Source organism: Haemaphysalis longicornis, unplaced genomic scaffold (assembly GCF_048455015.1).
Source record: "Haemaphysalis longicornis isolate Haplotype H1 unplaced genomic scaffold, Haemaphysalis longicornis Haplotype H1 scaffold_2, whole genome shotgun sequence".
Lineage (NCBI taxonomy): Eukaryota > Metazoa > Arthropoda > Arachnida > Ixodida > Ixodidae > Haemaphysalis > Haemaphysalis longicornis.
In genome coordinates, this window is record NW_027526295.1 from 286,470,007 (window position 1) to 286,492,759 (window position 22,753).

The 22,753-nt window shown below is 49.1% G+C and overlaps 2 protein-coding genes across 2 annotated transcripts in view; one reads left to right on the plus strand and one right to left on the minus strand.

Moving 5' to 3' along the window:
* C12.1 (spliceosome-associated protein CWC15) overlaps positions 1 to 22,753 on the minus strand; it is a 385,811-nt gene that overhangs the window by 305,037 nt on the left and 58,021 nt on the right. The gene's annotated exons all lie outside the window — the stretch shown is intronic.
* On the plus strand, positions 8,902 to 16,999 carry LOC144168663 (uncharacterized). Its single transcript, XM_077697606.1, has 3 exons — positions 8,902 to 9,264; positions 15,036 to 15,284; positions 16,085 to 16,999. The coding sequence occupies exons 1-3, from the start codon at positions 8,902 to 8,904 to the stop codon at positions 16,856 to 16,858; spliced, it is 1,386 nt and encodes a 461-aa protein (XP_077553732.1). The 3' UTR covers positions 16,859 to 16,999.

Below are 22,753 nucleotides of genomic sequence, written 5' to 3' on the forward strand. Positions count from 1 at the left end.
CCAGACTTCCTTCAAACACTGCGTGTGTGTGCCCGAGATTGTAACGTTGGGGTTGGGGTTGTTCAGGCGCGCAAGCTGCCGTACGTCTTCAGCACGCTGGGTGAACGCAAAGGCAGTGGCGCCATTTAACTTGCGTCTTGAGGTAACACGGCGTCTGGCGTGGTAGGCACTTCTCGGCCGTATACCGAAAAGGCGTGATCCGTGTCGTTTCCTGTTATAGGCGAACGTGAATTCAGAAAGAACCACACTGTTTTCGACGTCCACATACATGCTCAGCACGCCCGCAATAGTTTTATTTGCGCGCTCGGTAAGCCCCTTGGTGGTCATCGGTGTGGTGTGGCACTCAGCGTCACGACGGCGTTCACACGTTTGTCTGTAGAGGTCTGCACCTCTGTCCGTAGGTACGATAACAGCAGCGCCGAGTCGAAGCACTACGTTCGCGATAAAAACTGAACTATTCCATTTTCAGTGGTCCGGGAGACAGCCTTTGGTTCCACAAAACGGGTAAGACCATATGTAGCCGTCGCAATACATTCACTACCCTGCGAGGTGATTGAAAATGGACAAGTAGGTTCATTCCGACTCGTTCGAACTGCCCCGCAGGAATTCGAACATGCTGAAGGAAACCGGCTGGACGGTTTGGCGGCGCTTTGCGTCGCTGACAGTCACGGCAAGAATGGACGTAGTGCCTGACAACTCTTGCAAGCCTAGCCCAGTAATAACTTTGTTGAGTCCTTTCCAATGTCCAGGTGTAACCTCAATAAGCAGACGCTGGTTTGTCGTGGCAGGCCCTGTTACATTTGAGAAGGCGTTCCCGAACCGGGCTCCGTCGCCTTCGTCATGTGTGGTGGTCGAGCGGCCAGCAGGAGTTGGTGCCTTGGTGTTGACAGTAAGCCGAAGGCGAACTTACCTGGTTTACTGCATGCCGAGAGGTGAACTGCGATGATACAGAAACAATACCATTACGGGCGAGGTTACAGCCGGACTAGAGCAGGAAAGCGCTCCTAACAGCAGCCCGATGCGACTGCCATCGGCCGCAGACATTGTTACCACACCTTTCGAACCACAAACAGCCAAATCGGCCTCAGTAGTAGCCAAAATGTAGCCAAATGCGAAAATTATAAGTAGCCCGAAAATTGCCCAGTTCATTTTCAAAGTTACTTTTCAAAATTCAAAATTTACTTTTCCAAAGGGCATATCTTTTTCCAATCATGACGTCTGAGGTTCGAGCGGTGTGGCTGTTGTCGCACCGCGCGCACCACCAGTTTATTCTCGGCACAATATTATCAAGAAAGCCATGCGCCACAGGAAGATGACCGGAGTCAGAAACCAGGGCGCGTAACTGACCGTCTAACTGTATATGTGCAAACGGCAAGAGAGTATTTACAAGCATACACTCACATGTACTAAAAGTCAATAAAACAAACTCTATAACAAAAAAAGGATACACTAGACTGGACAGTAGGCAGATAGTACAGTGGCTAGAAAGGAATCGTAGCCATCACGATCTTATATGGGAGCGGGCCTATACATAATGTTTGAAGTAAAACAGGATAAAAATTCTTGGCCCGGTTGAAAACTCTTGCAGCAGCCTGCGTTCCTGGCCAAACCAAACTTCACGTGAAGGAGAGCTACTAATGTCTCGTTAGACATTTAATTTCGAAGGTAGATTTAGTAAGCGAGACTTGGCTGAACACTCGTTCCACGACAGCGTTTTACACGGGTAGTGATGGCACGGAGAACGCTAGCTTAGACATAACGTCGGGATTGCGGCAATGGTTTTAGTTTTGTAGTTCCTTAGGGGTTGGGGCTGTTGGCGTCTCATTGTCATCGTCGTCGTAGTCGTTGTCTAATGTAGTCTCGGTACTAAAACACCAGGACACTCGTTTACGCCTCACGCTAGAGAGCTTCGTGCTTCAAAGACAAGAGACTTTTACAGCAAAGCTGTATTCCCAGTGATGTTCCGCATGGGGAATTTTCTCTTTTTCGGGAATTTTCGGCCGTAATTTTGATAAAGGCGGAGAAGGGAATATTTAATAGGTGGAGGAAATTTTAGGAGTCATGGAGTAAAAAGAAAAAATAATGTCAGTAAACCGGGCCTCGCCCCATTACTTCCTCAACACTTCGCCGGATTTATGTTCAAATATCCGCAGTCATGTTCGCGCAAGCCACAAGTATCCAAGACCGCTTCCAATTCAGTTCATAAAACAGATGGGACCATAGAGGAGAGAACACTGCACGAGAAAGAGCTAGTAAATTGTAAAGCGGTGGTGGCTGAAGGACTGAAGTCTGTTCGCATGTGTTCCTCCGCAATATGCAAAAAAATAGTTCGGGTGCGCCTTAGTCCGCGTGCTGTTAACAAGAGAAGGCGCCAGCAGACCCGGTGGTGAACCTCATTTACCCAACAATGTCTTGTCCTTTTATATGCCGGCAGTCAGTTTTAGCTTAAACCTTTAGCATGCAAAGTGAGCATGCTGTTTAGTACGAGATGTGAAACGCATAGTCAAATTCTGCTGAGCAGTAGGTGTAGTAGGTGTAGTGAAATTTAGTTCGGGCTGAAACTGATTCTCTGAACGGCGTCTTCGCCCAAAAGGCTACGTAAAGTAGCTATAGGTGGCGCTGGCTAACACCCAAAACGGAATAGAATCTTCGTAAAGCTCTATCATCTGCAAAAAGAAAATGCAGGGAAATTTGCACGGCGTTCTTAAGAAACCTCCGAAAAAAAAAAGTCTAAAATTAGGGAACTTCTGAACCCAGAAATGGAATTTTCCTCCACCGTGCACAGTAGTGTGGAGAAAACAAATGTGTATATCTCCAGCCCCCATGGTTTCATCTCCGTTGGAAAAAACGCCAAGGCGCCAAGAATACGCTTATACACTTCATGCTTCGCCCCTCCCCATAGTTTCATGTTAATGGTGATGGCCCAGAATTTTTGCGTTTTCCACGCTCACCCAGAATTCGTTCATGGTCCGGATACCCTTTGCCACATCATTGAATTTCGTTTGGAGCAAGCGATACTAAGTTTCCAGACACAAAATTCAGGTTTTCTCTAGAAAAGCGCCGATGGACCTCTAGAACAACTCGAATGAACACTTCTTTATTTCACTTGCTATATACAGGACGTTTTAAACAGTTCAGAACAGAAAGAAACAATACTGCCCTGTCCAATCGTAATGCCAAGTTTTCCCTCAACTGTAAAGTAGTATTCGTCGTCTTGAAGATGACCAGCCCGGGTAAAATTGCACCAATCCCAGTCTCTCTCTCCCCCCCCCCCCCCCCCCCCGCCTTTCCTTGAGTGTCCGTCAGTCACCTTTCACCCCGCCTTCCACGCCATGATCCTCTCTTACATAATTGCTGTGGTTCGCGAGGTTTGGCACCAACGTGTTGGGGAACGCCGCTCAGGGTCCGAGCTCACATTGCCAAAGCGATCCGGCTCTTAAAACGAATTGCTTGCCAATAAACAAAACCACTGTCGTTGAATTCAGTTGTTTCCACGAAACAGAAAGGCGTCTCTCCCGATACCTGAGATCTGGCAGTTGACTTACACTGCCTTTCGCCCGCATCATCCTTGCGCTTTTTGCTCTTGCGAGTCGCCTTTTACGTACGGGCGCAACTGACTCACCGCCTCTACAGTGGGCTTCTCGAATCTTCACCGCCAAACGATCAACTGCCGTTGTGGCCGCCCGCTGCGACTTCAATGGATTTGTCGAACAACGGGTCAAGGCAGTACAAATGCTCCCTGCTGATGTCATCCCAACGCTTAGCAGACGTGGGATGAGGCAAGTTGACAAAACACATGCTGAAGTTCAGTTCTTGGGAGTCTAAAAGCAGCAGCCGAGCGCCGGTACTTGCTTGCGTGGCTTCGGTACTATTTATTTGTCTACTCGGCTGCCTGCTTGTTCCGGCTCACGTTGCTGTGCCATTCCGTTCCGCTGCCCACGGTGCAGGAACGCACGAAGCCGGGGTCGTTTGCAGGCCCGCGTGGTTACTGGGGGTGGTCCACTGTAGCCCAAAAATAGCCCAATAGCCCAAATGAAAACTTCGACGCCAATTCGAACACAAAGTAGCCCAATTTGGCTATTAATAGCCGAATCCGGCATCTGGCCACAGAAAGCACCGGATTGATACACACAAGCAGTAACGGCTCCCCCGCGTTCCTAATGATTTTGCACACGACGCGAAAAGACTACAAACACGCGCAAATACTTTGTTTCCAGAGTTCGTGGGGGCCGGCAGTAGGGGCGCACGTTGAGCCTGAAAGAGGGGAAGAGGAGATCTCCGCGAGCAGCGTCCGCTTCGCCGAGGCACGTCTCTACATGAACACTTTGTTTTTATATTAAAGACGATAGTCTTAGTCTTCTTGGGCTACCTAAACCCAGAAATTTCTGTCTGTCTGTCTGTCTGTCTGTCTGTCTGTCTGTCTGTCTGTCTGTCTGTCTGTCTGTCTGTCTGTCTGTCTGTCTGTCTGTCTGTCTGTCTGTCTGTCTGTCTGTTCCAGTGTTCATACTTGTCAACATTGTTGAACAAGAGCAAGGTATTACGCAAATATAGGACAGAAAATTAATAAATAAGTGATGTTTACAGTGTTCCTTTATAAAAAGAATCATACATGCTTGATTTTTGCGAAGTGAAATACTACATGTACTGCAGAAAAAAAAGTCGCTCCGTCGCCTGCTGTCGCCCGCGCCCCTGTAGCTTCTGGCGACATTTTAAGAAATCAAGCGGCAACAGTTACGAAAGGTTCCAATACATAGGTTGCACGTTCTGCTTGGAACGCAACTTGGAGTAGGGCAACGCTGTTCTATAAACGTTGAAGTAGGGCACCTCGTTTCACGCGCGCCTCCGCCGTACGGCAGCGTTGGCATCGAGGCACCCGTCCTGGAGTAGTGGAACGCGGTAAATATAAATGAACTTGAGCAAACCTTTACGTGTTTCCCTTGGGGGGAGCGCGACGGAAGAGGAACAGCATTAGAGGTGATCGGGAAAGCGAAGAGAGGCATTTACTTGGCAAATGTCGACAAATACTATCGCCTTTTGACGACATTTGCAACGAAAGTAGCAGATACGCGGCCAATTTTTTCTAGCTGCAACGGCTTGAATCACTGCCAAGAGTCCCCAGGCCGCAGGCGTACGTAGTGACATGTTCGAGGAGGGTATACTCTGCCGCAAAGCACCGGAGCACTGCACAACAGTTGCAGAACGCGCTAACGCGCGAATGTCATCACCCCGCTACAACGGGGCAACCAATAGCAATCATCAATCATCATCATCAGGGTATCGGAGGGCTGACTCGTAACAGCCCTCAAAGCGTCCTCTCGCAGAGAGATTGGAACAACGAGTTGGTAGCTTCTACTGTTGGCAAGAAGTTTTTCCTTGTATATTATCATCATCATCATCACCACCACCACCAGCCTATCTACGCCCACTGCACGGCAAAGGCCTCTCCCATTATTCTCCAATTACCCCGGTCCTCTGCTAACTGCGACCAATTTATCCCCACAAACTTCTTGATCTCATCTGCCCATTTAACTTTCTGCCGCCCCCTGCAACGCTTGCCTTCTCTATGGATCCACTCTGTTTCCCTTAATGACCAACGGTTATCTTGCCTTCGCATTACATGCCCCGCCCACATCCATTTCTTCTTCTTAATTTCTACTGATATGTCCTTAACACGCGTTTGTTCCCTGACCCACTCCGCTCTTTTCTTGTCCCTTAATGTTACACCTGTCATTTTCCGCTCCATTTCCCGCTGAGTCGTCCTCAATTTAAGTTGAACCCTCTTAGTGAGCCTCCAAGTTTCTGCCCCGTTGGTGAGTACCGGTCAGATGCAGCTGTCATACACTTTCTTCTTCAGGGACAATGGTAGGCTACTATTCATTATCTGAGAATGTCTGCCGTATGCACCCCACCCCATTCTTATCCTTCTAATTATCTCCGCCTCATGGTTGGGATCCGGGGTCACAACTTGGCCTAAGTAGATATATTCGCTTACCACTTCCACTTCCTCTCTACCTATCTCAAACCGCTGTGCTGTCCCGAGGTTACTGATCATTACTTTGGTTATTAATTTTCAGGCCCATGGTTCTACTCTGTTTGTCCAGTGCGGAAAGCATGCTTTGCAATTCGTCCGCCGAGTTACTTAGCAAGGCAACATCATCAGCACATCTGAAGTTACTGAGGTATCCTCCATTAACCATTAATCCCACCTGTTCCCAATCTAACGTTCTGAATACTTCTTGTAAGCATCCTGTGAATAACAATGAATAGACTGTGTCTCCTTGTCTGACGCCCTTCCTTATAGGTATTTTACTGCTCTCCTTATGGAGGATGATGGTAGCTGTGGACCCATTGTAAATATTCTCTAGTATTTTTACATAATGCTCATTTACACCCTGGTTCCGTAATGCCTGAATGACTGCTAGGGTTTCGACCGAGTCAAATGCTTTATCATAATCTATGGAGGCTATATATAGGGGTTCAGTATACTCAGCGCACTTCTCTATCACCTGATTGATCGTGTGAATATGGTCCATTATTGAATAACCTTAACGGAACTCTGCTTGTTCTTTAGGTTGACTGAAATCTAAGTTTGCATAAATTCGGTTAGCGATTACCTTGGTAAGTACCTTGTAGACGGCTGACAGTAAGCTGACCGGCCTGTAATTTTTCAAGTCCTTCATGTCACCTTTCTTATGGATCAAGGTGATATTCGCATTCTTCCAAGATTCCGAAACACTCGCGGTCATTAGGCATTGCGTATACAGGTTTGCCAGTTTTTCAAGTACAATTTCTCCGCCATCCTTCAAGAGGTCTGCTGTTATCTGATCCTCACCAGGTGTTTTGCCCCCTTTCATTTCTTTCAAAGCCTTCCTTACTTCTTCGGTCGTTACTGGTGGGATGTCTATCTCCTCTGAACTACTCTTTCTCGTTCGGCATTATCCTGGATGTCCCGGTTACTGTACAGATCTCTTTAGAACTCCTCGGCTACTGTGACTATTTTATCCCTATTTGTGGTGACATTGCCTTGCTTGTCTTTAAGTTCATACATCCCTCGCTCCCCGGTCGCGCCGGTCCAGACGGCCACAGTGTGGGCACACGGAGAGCGAGCTCGGCCTGGGTTGGTCCGGCTGCTCCTCGACCCTGGAAGGGTCTTCGTGAGCAGCGACCTGCCTTTCCAGCTGGCCCTGCCTTGCTCAGCAATGGAGGACTTGGTTGTGTTCACGTTTGGCAGCTGGAACCGCAAGCGACCGCACCAGTGACGGAAATCTGCGATCAGCCTACCTAGCTGCTTTCAGTCGATTTCGTCACCATGGATGCCTTCGAAAGGCTGGATTCCCATGTATTGACGCTCACAACTTCACAGTGAACTAACCTATCACGATGAGAAAATGAAACGTGGAGTTAGGACAGAGTCGTCATAGCGGCTCATATGTCATTTTAGTTGGGGGGAGGGGGGCTTCTGATAAGACAAGTCTTGCAGCCGTTTTGGGCTATTGCATTCGCGACGAAGGTGGCTTTACCTCAAGGCCTTTTCTTGATATCGAGGTTTTCACTAACAAAGAACAAAATGCATGAAACCCTAGCCATACACAGTTTCGCTGTAATATTTGAGGCCGCTCCGCCGTGTGAATGTGGATGACCAGCGAAGGAGATGGAAGCGTGACTAGAGGTACGAGCTCTTGACGGAACCCTGGCCGCGAATAGCCGTTCCTCAGTGTCATCCAACCTCGGAAGAAGGTCTGGAATCGGTGTGTAGGCGTATCTCTTGGAGGTGGGTAATCGGGGTGCAGCATCTTCACACGCCCCGCACACTTGAAAATTTTCGACGTCACCGGTGTACGAGAAACGGGACTACACGCGGCTTCTCGATTACGGCGACAGAAGAGAGCTGCAACTCAAAATGGGAAACGGCAACTTGTCGAGTAAACGCTAGTACGGAGCCAAATAGAAGCAATCAAGCACGCAAACGGACAAGTGTACACTCGAGAACACCACACGCTTTTGCATCTACATTATTAGTTGACGGACACAAAAAATCCACGAAACCCTACCGGCAAACTACCGACAACTAGTGTTTATGGGGTCAACTCAAATAGCCTGCAAGCGACAAGCTATAGATCCTCATTTCTCGACTCTGAACCGCGACAGCTAGCCACACGAGGCCGTGCGCAAACAGCGCGTAGTGACCCCTCGCATTCTCTCTTGTGCACGACAGGCGCTCGCCACAGCAAGTCGCGGCTATTCTCATCACAAAACAGCCCTGCTATGTGCGTGCCAAGTGAGGTCTCTGCAGCGCTAGATTGATGCTTTCATATCGCCGAGTGCTCCTGGGAAGGAAGCAGCGCACGCCAGACCAGCAGCCCAAGCGGCGGCGGCTTCGCGTGGGCCACTCTGTGAGAGGAGCGGCCGCCCAGTTTCCATGCCCCGAAGGGAGCAGCAGTACCAGAGGTCGGCGCTCCTGGGCACTGCGCGCATGTAGCCCCGCTGCGCAAGTCCTCCTCCTTGACTTGAAGTTATGTACGAGCTAACTTAACTCCCTTCGCTGTTTCGACTTAATTTCGCGGGGCTTCAATTTATTTATCAAGTTTATACGGGACATTTGTTGCGTGCTCGTTTAACGTTGATAGCTACGCTATGGCGCCAGGCCATGGGTCCGTGTAGCGTGTTCTCCACGAGTGCAATCAATGATCAGTGTGCCGCTTCCTAGCTATGATTTGATTTTAGAAAAACGGGAGTGCATTCAGAGTGCCCGCATTCTTGCTTCACCAGCTGTTGCCGAGCATCCTCAACAGTCTCTCTCCCTTCCCGACCAGGTGGGGCCTGTAGGCGAAGAGCGAAGCCAGCCCGAAGACTCTCCCCAGCGAGACGATGTTCAGAGCTCACAAGGCGCGCACAAGCATGATGGTTGCGCCAGAGTCCATGATCAACGGACGGCCCAAGGTGATCCGCCTGTCCAAGTGCGCGTTCCGCAAGCAGCGCTTCGGCAGCCGCGGCGTCTTCTCCGCCGGCCTGGGCCCCGGGGCCTCGTGGCTGGCCCGGTTCCGCAGCCGCTGGTTGCCCAACATCAACAAGAACGTGCTGCTGCCGGCGCTCATCTCCCTGCGCATCGTGGGCCTGCGAATCATCGACAGCAACGACCACGTGATTCTATCGGCCTGCTCCACGCTATGGGCGGTCGTGTCGGTTGCCTTCCAGACAGTGAACGTCTGCATGACCATCATGGGCGTCGTGTCCAACAACTTTCATGGTTACCTGCTGGACCAGGTGCCCACATTTCGCTTTCTCTCGGCTTCCTTCGCGGACGCTGCAAATGTCCGGGCAGAACGAGTTGGCCACCTCCCCTTACAGAGTTCCAAAATGCACAGAGAACAGCGCTCCTCTCATCCACCATGGTGGCAAAAGCGATGGCAATACCGGAATACCGGGCGGTGATAATGATGGGCGCTATTTTGATGTCCTTCTCGTAACAACAGAATGTGCAAGGCAAGGTTGGGCGCATTAGCCACTTTAGTCCTACCTGGTCATAGGCCCCAGCACTGGTATGCAATACAGTCGAACACGGATATATCGAACACGGGTATATCGAATTATTGCCTATATCGAACTCATAAATTATTCCCTTGAAAATTCTGTGTAAAAGTATAGGAATTCGTACGTTTATATCGAACCGTATTTTTCCCGACATTGGGTATATCGAACGCCGCGCGAGCTGGAAGGTGCTCTTCGGCGGTCGCTGCACCCCCGATTGAGGTTGAGCAGGATGTGGAGGAATGCGCGGGCATGGCGAAGACTGGCTCGCGGAACTAATCCCCCCTACCGGAACGAATTTGCGCTTGCCCAGTCGTGCCCCGCTACCGGCCGCCGTAGCGTTAGCGGACGGAGCCCGGTATGCTAAATCTCTCTAGGCACACAAGCCCGAACGCTCGGAAAATGTGACAGTGCGAGGTAGGGATGCCCCGACTGCGCACGTCCTTTTTTTTCGGCTGCGTACGTTCCCCGGCTTGCCGAAAAAGAGTTTTTTTTTTCTCTCTCTCTGGGTCTGTCTTCCCCCGATTTCGTCTTGGGAAAGGGAAGAGGGAACAAAAGCGCTTACGGCATCCTCCTTCTTTTAAATGCAGAGCATTTAAAGGGGCACTGACACAAAAATTTTGCATCTTGTTTTTTTTGTTGCGATAAGTAGCTAGTGACCTACTTATAACCTGTAGAAACCTCATTTGCTTCAGCGTGCGACGGTTGTTTAATTAGAAGCATTTTCAATGCGGCCAGTCGCAGTTTCGGTTTCAGCGAGTGCCGCGAAACGATGGATTTTGTGGATTTTGTGTGAACAAAGCTGACCACGTGACCATCGGAGGGATATCACAGAGCAGAGCCGCCGTAGCACTGTCGAATCCGCATCGACGGCAGTTTCTGCGAATGCCCCCACGTACTGATCTCGCGAGGCGCTTAATTAAAAAGCCACCGTGGATGTGACGCAGGCGCTGCGAGTGCGAATGCTACCGCGGCTAAAGAACGACGCGCGACGCTCGAGACGGTGGGTGGCAAGACGCGCGCTGGGAGCAGCCGGCCGGTCTGCCTACAGGTCCGCCTACAGATGTGTTCGGCTTAGCACTGCGGCGGATATTCGAGTGCCGCTCTCGCAAGCGGTGCAGATGGCAATTTTTAATGCAACCCGCCATCGCATCATTAACTCCTTTCTCATGTAAGCCACCATGGTCGGGACTTGGGGACAATTTCGTGCAGCGGTAACAAGCTATCACTCGAGCTACCTGCCGGCCTGGGCCACTTCGCGGCCGTGGCCGCCGCCTGCACAGCGACCGTGCGGCTACCTCAGTGGGCTTTTCGTGCACCCGGCGCGTTTTCGCATCCAATGGTAATAAACAGTAATAGAAACAGAGTACCTGGAATCGCTGTAGAACTTTGGTCGGGGCCAGCTGCCCGATGAGCTGACGAAATCACGGCGCCTCCGCCGCCAACGATCGGGTCGTTCGTTCTCGAGAGCAGAAGCTCCGCCCTCCGGCCCTCCGATTGGAGCGGCGAGCCGGCCAAAAACACCGGCAGTGCGGAAGCGGCAAACACAAACTCGTGACGTGTTCGGATGTTGTTTATTTACACGATATCCTCGGGATGTCGATTGCGCGTGGTCCTCTGCTGGCTGCTCGGTTGCGTTTCGCACACTTTAAAATTGATTTTAAATATGTTCTAGGCTGTTTTCGCCGCTGATATTTTGCAGATGATGTATATGTGTTCCCACCAATCTATCTCCCAAGTTATCTCGCCTTCAAAATTTTGTGTCAGTGCCCCTTTAAGTAACTCACGATGTCACCCGCGTTGGCGTCCGTAGTCCGCATCGCTCCCCGTCGGTCTGGCATTGGATTGGATTCGATTGGATTGGATTGTCTTGGATTGGATTGGCTTGGCTTGGATTGGATTTGGATTGGATTGGATTAAAGTGGATTGTGTTGGATTGTGTTGCGTCATAGCCGCGCCACGTTGCGTCATAGCCGCTCCACGTTGCGTCATAGCCGCGGCAGGGGGTTCACGGCACGTTTCACGTTTCACCATCGACTTCATCGACAATGTCTACGCGGGAAGAGAAGGCGGCGCGGCGGCGTGCTGCGGATGCTGAGCGCAAGCGCCGCAAGCGAGCCGCCGACGCCGAACTTCGCCAGCGAGAAGCCGCAGCCATTCGTGAACGTCGGGCGGCGATGTGGGAGGGAAAACAAGCACAAAAAGAACAGAACTCCTGCTGGCGCAGTTTCCGGCAGGGGGCGCGCGAGCACTGCGAAGGCGGGAAATTTGAAATGCGTCGGGTGGTAGCAGTGAGCGGATAACGGCGCTACAGCCCATTATGGCGAATCAGTGCTCTGCATTTCCAACAGTTTTCACGTAGAGTGGAACGGCTGTAACTTTTTGCATTTTGCTGCTGTTGCTGCTGTTTGGCGAGTTGTCCCTCATCTTTCGGAGATCACTGTTTCTCTCGGAGATGACCATCGCGAGCGCTTTGTTGGAGTCCATTCAGAGAGCCTTGGAATTGTTACCTTCAAAGTTCTTGTGGTACGTGCGCGCTGTTCTTCTTTTGCGTGCGTGGTGCATGGTGTGCGAAGGCGCAGCGTACTGCTGGAATTTTCTAGTTGTGCAGCCTCGAGAAGATCGAGACCAGCGTCTTTAATTTCATTTCCAGGACGAAGAAGCAGGCCAATATCAGCGATTTGTTTTTCACGGAAATAAAGCGTCCTGTTGAGTCGTGAGTGCAGAATTAGTTGTCATTCTTGAATGCGACGATCGGTAAGTGATCGTCCGCCATAGGTGAGGTCTTAGAGCCCATATTTTTTATATCGAATTTTCCATATATCGAACTACTTCGCGATCCCCTTGGAGCTCGATATATCCGTGTTCGACTGTATGTTTATGGGTCCGGGATTTCGGAGTCTATTTTTTGCGAAATTTCGGCGGCGTTCCTGAAAGTTTTTTTTTTTTTTTTAGCGAAATTTCGGTGTTTTTAGGAGCTATGTCTTGTAAATATTAAATTCTCCAAAATTCGTATTTTATTCCGCTCTATTTTAAATACTCACACTCATAGGTGACATGATATCTGAACACGAACACCTCAGAATGCTCGGAGTAAATGTTTGTCTCAAAGGTTTGAGTGACAGACACACATTGTGTACACAGGCACGAATAGTTATATACAAAACATGTACGTTTCTCATTTTACAACCTTGAAGCGTGTTTTAATACACGCTAGTATACCGTTACGAGATTTTTGTCGCTGATGGACTTTCGATTTATGATTCTCAGCAAAGAAAATTCCTGTTTTTGTTGCTTACGCTAGGAGTAGGTAGAGCGAGAGGTCTCAGCGCGCATCAAGGAAGCAAGCCACTGGTCTGTGGAAACGCTCCAAAATGAGAGGGATTCACCAATATTACTTATTTTAAGCTCTGGAAGTTTGCAAAATATTTCATGAGCTGGCTTATATCAGGGTAGATAACCCTTGTCTAGATAAGAGTACTGATCTTGAAACAGTACAGAAATGCCTCCTTGTGAGTCTGGTGACCGGATTCGTCGTTATCGCCTAAAAGTGCGAGCGGCCTATATCGTATCGGATATCCTGAAGTCAGAACTTCGAGCGTCATTCCTTGCCGCCGTCTGCTCTAACTAAAATCGGTGTTTATTGGATAATTCCGAACTGTCCAAAGTTTTACCGCCGAGTGTTTTTCGTATTAATCCGAAAACCAGGGGCCTTAAATATGTTACTAGTTTATACCCGCCACGAAATAACAACGCCTGAATGAAGAATAAAACTCTACGAAGATTAGTCGACACCCATCCGAATGACAGCTCGCCTGGGGCAGCAGGCTTTTATTACCACCCTTATAAAAGACAGACGATGTCTGAAAACAGTCAGTCAGTACCGGAACCAACTGCATTCTAAAAATCAATTGCGAATGTGGTTTATAACGGTTTCGGTTGACTTTTTTAACCTTCGTTGACAAGGCCAAATAATTTATCGCTTAAAATAAAAGAAATTTCAGTTAGCTGGAATAACCTAAGAACCGTACTCTTTCCGTGCCAGCAGAGCGAATTGAGTTTGGTGAGGGTGCCCGTCGAACGCCATAAAACAAATGAGGCTACACACTCGAACAAATGCTCACTGCTTACACAAGTGCGTGCGTCGTGTTAAAGGAGCCATGAAGACAAAATAGTGCATTGGTTCATTAAAAAGACTGCTCTGTCCGCATAGCAATAATACCAATTTTATGCAAGCTTCAAAGAAAATTTTAACACCCCTTTCTGAAAGAAAAAAAGTTGAAACGTGAAGATTTCTCCGATACAAAAGCAAAGTTCACAATCAAATCAGCCAAAGTCCAAACCGAATCGGAGCGAACCGTATGTGATGTTATGCTTCTGTGTCTATTAGTTTGGGATTCGGTTAGCTCAGCGTTCTCGTCGATTTAGGCTTCCCATTTGTTAAGAGTGTGTCGTGATCAACGTGACATCTTTGCGTCTCTTAGAGAATGCTTTAATCATCGTCGTCGTCATCGTCTTCGTAGCTTCACCGTATGGCGCTCAACTGCATCCGTCTACCACAATGAAATCCATTATGCATGTGAAGACATCCGGTTGTTTATGCGGTGTATGATCGATGTGCCATTTGTGTAAACTCATTGTGTAAAGTATATCGCCTTCCCGAAGTAGACTTGGCTTTCCGACACCGCCACAAGTGAGACACAGAAAGCTTCGCTTTAATAATCTAGTTTTTAATGCAAACAAGTGAAGCCGTGGCGGCGACCAGGGCACTCTCTGGTGAGGTCTCTACGACGAAATAGGATCTTGCTAGTGCGAGAGAGAGAGAGAACTTCATTTTTCTGGGATTAGGAATGAGGAGTGGGGGTGGCGGACGTCCATAAAACCTCCGCGACGTCCAGTGCCCACGACGTCACCAATAGTTGATCGGAGATGTCTGGTCTCCCCAGGGCCTGTTCCCAGTGGGTGGGGGAGGGGAGAGGGGGATATAGGGAGGCTGGACACTCACAAAGGGAGTGGTAGTGGGTGTCCAGAACCCCGCAAGCTGAGCAATTAGGGAATGTGAAAATGTGGAGGCGTGTGTGGACCAATTGGGTGCGATCGGGGAAGGTGTGTGTTTGCAGAATCCACCACATGTGAGCTGCAGCGGGGGTTAGGGGGAGGCAGAGTTCGGCAGAGGACGCGTAGGTGCAGGGTTATGTCCCTGTAAGTTAAAAGTGCTTCAGAAGCCACTGGGAAATGCGGCCGCCAAGAAACACGACTGCGCGCTTGTAGCAGTGCCTGTAGTTCCGTTTGATCGTATCACCTGAATAGTATAGCGCGCAGTTAACACATGAATAACTATGTTTTTAGTGTTCCCTATATTGCGTCAGTGCCGACGTCATGTAGAGCGAAATCTGTATATTTTTTTTTTCTTCGCTTAAGGAACGTCTTTCGTGGCTGGAATGGAGTTGGTACGCGACGGCTAGCTCTTTCGAGTTGTACGTGCATGTTTTGCTTCTTCTCGGCAGGTGTCGCTGGTGCTGGCCACCCTGTGCTCCATCATCTGCTCCGTGTTGCTGGCGGCGAGCCCCCGGCGGCTGAACGGGCTCATCGAGGAGGTCGAGGGCACGCTGTTCGAGCTGCACCGCCCGCGCGACCTGCGCCAATACTGGCTGCCCATCGGCCTGCTCACCGTGGTCGGCTGGCTCTACCTGGCACTCAGGTTCGTCGCCGTCACATGGGTGCTCGACAACCAGCCGCCCAGGGACGTGTTCAAGGTGAACAGCCGCTCCCCTCTCCGCTCGCAGGCACACGCTTAGTCTTGCTGCTTTAAATGACACACGACACTAATATAGCGGCAGTAACGACAGATGGCCGGTTGGTATACGCTTACATCTTGAGAACAAAACGAGACAAGTGCGCATCCTGTGCACATCTGTCTTCCTCTGCTTTTTCACGCTTGTTTTCAGGATAACTATGATATAACTCGTAATTTAGTGTATTTACCAGAGACAGACGACCGTTTGCAGAAGCGATAACGGACGACTCCTAGGTAAAGAAAGGCTGTTGAAATAATTTTCCGATTGTTGTCTAAATTGCGTACCGTTACTTTCTTATACACTTTTATTACATTCCCTTTTATTCTGCTAGTGATTTCAATAACTGCAACTGGTAAAACATAGCTTAATTTTAGTGAAAGAAACGGTAACAAATCTAGAGACGCCATGACAGTCACCAATCCCGGCGTGCGTAGAGTTGGCACTGGACGCCATCTTTATAGCAAGGCAGGCTGCACAAATACATTGATATAGTTTATGATTAAAGCTTACATTTTGCGTAGCGTTGTCGCCCATCCGACAAAGCTGTGAATTCTTCCGCCATCATTGCCCGGAAGGTTTCGTTGCTCATTCGTTCTAATATTAACCTACCTGTTGTTCGTGCAGATAATACTTGCCCTGTCGGAGGGCAATCAAAGGTAATGGTTAATTCATTCTGACCTGTTGTGGCATCGAGCTCGTGGTGTTCGGGCGGCCGTTGTCCGGAGAGCGCTAACAGCAGGCCCGTTTCCCGGGGGCAGGGCGTGTTCTTCACGGAGGCCAGCCGGAGGTACTCGGAGAACACGCTGCTCTTCCTGGTGGCGCTCATGTGGTACCTGAACACGCTGTTCGTTTACGGCACGCTGGTGTTCCTGCCCATCCTGTTCATCGCCTTCTGCCTGATCCTGGCGCGGGCCTTCCGCGTGCACAACGCCGTGATCCGCGACATGCACCGCTCGGGCCGCTCCGTCGAGGCGGACACCCTGGCGCAGATCCGCATCTTCTACGAGCGCATCTGTAAGCTGGTGACGGCGCTGAACGAGATGTTCGGGCCGGTGATCTTCTCGTGGTACATCATGATCGTGCTCAGCGTGTGCATCGACATGACGCAGCTCTTCAGCGACACCAACCTGCTGAAGAACACCAAGGAGGACGAGGGCTTCCTCTTCAGCCTGCGCGGCATCTACTCGCTGCTCTCGTTCCTCGGCACCTGCCTGGCCGCCGCGCGGGTCTCCGAGGAGGCCCTCGCGCCGCTGCCCCACCTGCACGAGCTCACGCTGCGCAGCTGGCGCCTCGACATGAACACCAAGATGGAGGCGCACTTCTTCCTCAGCCGCCTCTCCTCGTCGCCCGTGTCCATGACCGGCTGGAACTTCTTCACCATCAACCGCGGCTTCATCCTGAGCGTGTGCGCCGCCCTCACCACCTACGTGGTCATCATCATCCAGATGAACCCCAAGGCCATGAAGACCATCAACAAGCTGGTCACCACGGCGCTCAACAACACCGGCAACGGGACCGCTTCGAGCGAATGACCGGCCGACTCAAATCACCCCGAAACGTCTAGGCGTGTCCTTTCAGAAGCCCAGCATTGTGATGGCTACCTCCTGAACTACTTCAGTGTACAAAGGAACGCGATGTTCGTTCAGTGGATTGCACTCGCGGGGCTTCGAGCGTTGACCTGCACAAACTAGGATTCGTGGTTGTCGTTGATGCTTCAGCCTGGAGAAAAAAGTTTGTGTTTTTTTTTTCAAGTTTCTTCACCCAAATCCGGCTGTCAATGTAACACTTGCCTGGAAAGTAAAAATGGCAAATTAAGCGGCAAGAACCTATAGCGTTCAATGATTGTTCCATCAAAAGTACCTTGTATACCCCTGTTATACGCTGTCGATTTTGCTTCCGACCAATTGGCTGAGGTAATTCGAAAAACGCCTGTCCAGCGGCATTATTTTTTGTGGGCCCGCTGTTGAGTACCAGCACCGCCAGGGCTACAAATTTGATGTCATGCCATAAGCCCAAATAACTGGTCAGGCTCGGCTACCTAATTGATTTGCCGTCTTTCGCACGTTGCATTAGGTGCACCAAAGTCACCATCATCATCTGTCCCCTCCATTCCCATAGTCTCCACTCACGAAGTCATCATCAGGGTACGAAGGGGCGCGATACAGGGTACAAAGGGACAGGAAGTAGGGTGCAGTGATGGTCTAAGAAATATCTGGGGAAAGAGAAAATGGGGGCACAATGCAGGGGCTCAAGCATTGCGCCATTTCTGCCGTTCGAGTGGCAGACAGACAAATTGAAATTTTCATGCTTAGGTCGCCCAAGAACGACTGTCACTTTTACAACTGTTCGCTAGATTTCCTGAACGGAACCTGGCAGTCACGTTCGCGACACTAACAACGCTGGACTGGTTAAATATCTACACGTAATTTGCACTTTAGGCAGCCCTATTACGTAATCAAAGACGGTATTTCTATAACGTGAGCATTCGATGGGGCATGTGGGGAAAATTTTCCGCCGTCGATCCGTCAACAGAGCGACGGAAGAACAGAGGACGAGAGGGCAGGCGCTGCGGGTTGCCGCCGCCTCCACGCCGCGGCCGACGCTGCGAGGGAGACGCCGAGTCGGAGCGCGGCTTGACACCTGCCTCTGCCGAAGCACCCCGTCTCGACGGACCCCCTGACCCCACCCCGGCACTTGCACGCTGTGCAGTGGAGCGGGCAGCCAGCTCAAGGCGGCCAAAGAGGAAGCAGGGGGATTAATGAGAGCGCCAATACTGCAGGCGGGTAGCAAGAGGGTGACAGGCCAAAGTCGCTGCTAAAGGTCGCTGCTGAACATCAACACTGAGACGGCGCTGAGAAACTCCTTGTGGGGGACTACAAGCGGAGCAGTGTGTGCGCATCGTGCTGTGCCTCAGGTTTGCGAGAGGGAGGGACGAGGTGCTCACGCGACCTTAAAGATCCACCAGTAGATCTTCCACTAATTTCTTTTTATTTTTGAGCAGGCTGGAAGGGTGCGGATTAGATTACATCATACCTGAGCATAGATTACAACTTCCGCCTGGAGTATTTCGAGCAATGCCGCGTAGATAAATGCTCTAAGCATTTGACTTTTGTTCATGGTAAACAATGAACTCACCACACAAAAAGAAAATGGCGTGTACAGCAGCCTTCGTGTGTACCCCACGACGGTGACATCTTGTTCGCAAGAGATAACATATCTTGCCGTGGTTTTTACGCCGCGCTCGACAGTACTTATCACTACAGACCGGAACTTTAGGCAAAATGCCCATTTTTTTCATTGAGTCCGTATAAGTTTGTTTAACATATAAGCATGAACTAAGGGAAGAGGAGCATTTTATAGTTTATTGTTCCTATAAGTGCCTATTTCGACTATAAGGGCCTATATTGGCGTTCTTGCGCCTAAAAATGATTTTTTGTGTGTGTGTGTGTTATATATGCCTTTTCTGTTTTTTCGAGTCGATGACGTACAAGGGCTACTCTCGCTTCAGAAACCCGCAACGGGGTGTTTGTCGCACCCTGTTTGCAAGAAAAATCCGCTAGCCGTGTCAAACACGCCGAGAAACGCAAACCGTGCAGCAGCCAACGCCGTTTTTTCGACCTCGCCACATCGGCCGAGCCGCCAGAGTCCCAACCACCGCCAACCCCACCGACTACACCCCTGTCCGCAAGAGCTGTTTTGTTCTACGTCCTTCTGACGCGCTGTGTCCACGGACCAACGGCGAAAACTTTTGCCCCTGTGCCCTATTCATTGCTAACGCAAAAAACAAAAACAAGAAATGTAGCAAATGGACGCGACGCAGCCGCGCACTTTCCACTCAAGGTCAAAGACGCCTCCTAAGGGAAAACCACGTGTAAACCTGACACATCGAAGTTTTAAGGTGACGCCACGAATACGTGCACAGACACCCGCTGATCACGAGAACACCGCCGGCCGGCAAGATGCAACACGTGCAGGACGAAGAAGGAACGAGAAACGGAGCTTACACAAATGAGCATCTCGACACTTTTGAAGTACTCTGGTCGCGTCAGCCGTCATTTGCCGTGCTGGGTAACCTTCGAAGGCGTTTGGAAAACTTGCAATAAGGGAATTAGTGGCAAAGAATGTTGTGTACTGTCTAATATTGATAATCGGTATATAGTGCATAGTTCCCGATTAGTATTATTCCCACAACTTCCCTATAGTCATTAGCCTCTTCAGAACAGAATAATGTATACAGAATTATTGTACTTCCCTGTACTATATATGGTATTGCTCGGGGCTGTGAAAAGCTGAGGAGGTCGTTCTGCTCTGTCAACGAATAAATACCTGCATTTAAGATCGTTCTTCGGTCTGCAGTTGTGTCTTCAAGCAGCAGTTACCGATTGTGCCTCTTGCACCACTGCCCGTTTTTACCCCTTAACTCTTTCGCTACCGCGCCTATCAAAATCGATCAATTTGATCGATACTTTTGGGAGCGCCTTTTCATAGCGTTCCAGGCGTTTCTCGAACAAGTAAAGCTGTTCGGAGTTAGATCAGAAAATGGCCTTTCAAAATCAGTTTTGTTATCATTTTTGCAACGGAAACGGGATTTTTGACACGCTTTTGAATCACCTGGTTGTGGAAAAGGGGCGTGGTCATCGCACCTCAAGGCTACCAACGAAGAATGCGTGCAACTCGTAATTACTCTGCACCAGCGCTTGTTTTTTGCTATCAGGGCGTGAATGGGGAACTAGCAAACGATTTCCAATCGTCAGGTTCACGCTCTGACAGTAATAATCCCAGAAATCGGCTGAAAATGTCAAGCAGTGCCTGGTTGCAAAGCTACTTTATGATTTTAGGCAGTTTTATTGCCTTTGCGCAAGTTGTCCTAAGTACTCTGGTAGTTCTACTTACCCCAGGACCATTCCCAAACAGTTTACAACAGTTTCGGTTTCGTTTCTGCATCGCGAAATTCATATTTAGCGCAACTACGCAGTTACCCAACTTCAAGGCTAACTGCCATGGCGCCTGAAGCGTCCGCGACTGATCCTCGAACAAAGCACGCCGCTCCTCATTTCCCCCCACCCTAACCCGATTTCTGCGATAAGAACTTCAGATGCAAGTCAAAAGGTCACACCCAGTCGCCAGATATCTGTTCCGCCGAGGACAGCGCTTCAAACCGGCCTTACACTGCCAGCTGTTCGCCTTCCAGTTTCGTTTTCATGCGAGGGTATATCCGGGTGTCTAATGTTGCTGCTTAGTTGAACTGTCTATTCGGACGGAGTCTCTGATAAGTTTTTGTACTGTTTCATTTGAAAAATGTTAGGTGGCGCTGCAATAGAGGAGGCTCGTTGTGCTGATCTTTTTTAGCGCGCGACTGCTACTCGGCCAAAGATCGCAGGGGACGATTCTAGCTCATCGTACCTCATTTTTGTGAGCAAGGCTACAATTGCGAGTAAGAAGATGATAATAAAGCTCAGCTTTATGTTTTGAGAGATAACTGACCGTGAACGACAACAAACATCAGCCACGGCGTTCCGTTTTCAACTTCATGCATGTTTTTTTCTGCATCGCGTGCTTGTCCCAAATATTGTGCTCGCTGTAAATGCAAAGTCAGCCATTGACAAGATGTTTTTACGTTATGTGGGGGCAAATTGGTGCCTCTGATAACGTCAAACCGCCAGATTTATTCCAAGGAACCACCCGAAATTGCACAGTTTGAATTAGAGGTTGGGCTTCACCGCATGACACGAGCACCGTGCGTGCTAACATTTTTTTTTTATATCTGAAAAACTGTTCCGCGCAAGTCGACATTTTTTTTAGGGTGTGTTTTTGAAATGTTTCCCTGCAAAATGCATATTCTAATTTTTTTCTACTACCGGTGGTTTGATATACACAACTCCTTTTTTATCATTTTTTTCGACAACTTGACAAAACTTTTGATTTTGATATTTTTTTTCACAACTATGATATATGAAAACCTTTAAAAAACTGGTGTTATTGGAAAGGCCGTTAACTAATCTGCATTTTGTGCTCCTGCAATTAGTGCCTATATAATTTTTTAGCAGAAAAAAAAATGTTTTCTTGGACCCCCCAAAATTGGTCAATTTTCTGCGGTAGCGAAAGAGTTAAAAAGCTCAGCTGAGGGCGGAAAACTACTACAAAAACACTTGCCGGTGGTACTAACATCTTTGCAGACGATAAAAGCGTCGCAGCCGAAATTATTTACACCACGCTACATTTGAACATGACTTGGCACATTCGTGTGCTCTTTCACACTCTTAGCAGAAAGCATTTCCGCAGCTGAGAGCTTGGCCTCCTCTGAGCTCATTTCGAAGGTCCAGGACAGATCTGCCACCATCCCGAAAGGACCGTTTGCTGATAGAGCCATTCTTTTCCGACAACCTGCCATTCCGTCTGACACAAAATCCAGGGATTCACTGTGATAAAAGAACTGCTGAACGTTATGAGCACCAAATATTCTGATATTCCAAATGAAATCAGGTCATGGAGAGTCCCGAAGTACAAGCACGCTCCCCCAACGTCAATGAACGTTGAGTGCTGTTTTTTCGAACTCAATTATCGACTGAAATGTGGTACAACTTCAAGCAGCAATTTATTGAGATGGGTCTACCTTGTCATGGCTTTTAAGCTTTTCTTTTGTTGTCGAATCACCCTGCATTCTATGTAAATTTGTTAAAATAGCTACTCTTGTGTGGCTCATTTTCACCAAGAAAATAACATTACTTACCCACATTACAAATCTAGTCTCCTGTTTTGACTGCAAGTTACAAATTTGTCTTAAAATATGCTACAAGTTGAACCTATATATGCGCCTAAACAACAGTATTTGGTGCCTATAAATGCTTAAATGGCAATTTTTAGTGCCTATAGGCGCCTAAAATCTTGATTCGTGACTAAAAATCTGGTCTCTACTCATCACTCAGACTTTTAGTGGAAGGCTGTTTTCAACCTCAAGGAAACTCGTCACGAGGAACGGAGGTAGCTGCACTGAAAAGTCGAGATACGACTGCTGTAGCGGAGGCAAAACAGCTTTCAATGCTAAAGTTGAAATCGAGTCAAGGCATTTAACCCGTTTCTTAATAACCATTTCTTGATTGTAAGAAGTTTAGTAATATTGCTTTACACAGCCAAAATGGGACGGGCCCGCTGTCAAAAAACGTCGAATCCGGCTATGGCTCAGGGAAGCCGCGCCTAAGACGCAATGCATGCCCTACTGGAGGACTGCGGCTTCAAATTATGGCCAATTGAAACGTGATTGGTAAGACGATGCTAACCCATTCCGTCTTGGATTGAAGAAAGCAAAGCGAATCGCTATCCCTACTTAACATAACCGACGAAGCCCCAATGTGGATGAAGTGTTTTTGCGTTGGACACTGACTTCTGAGGGCCCTTCCTGGGTTTTGTATGGTAACCCTGCGCTACAT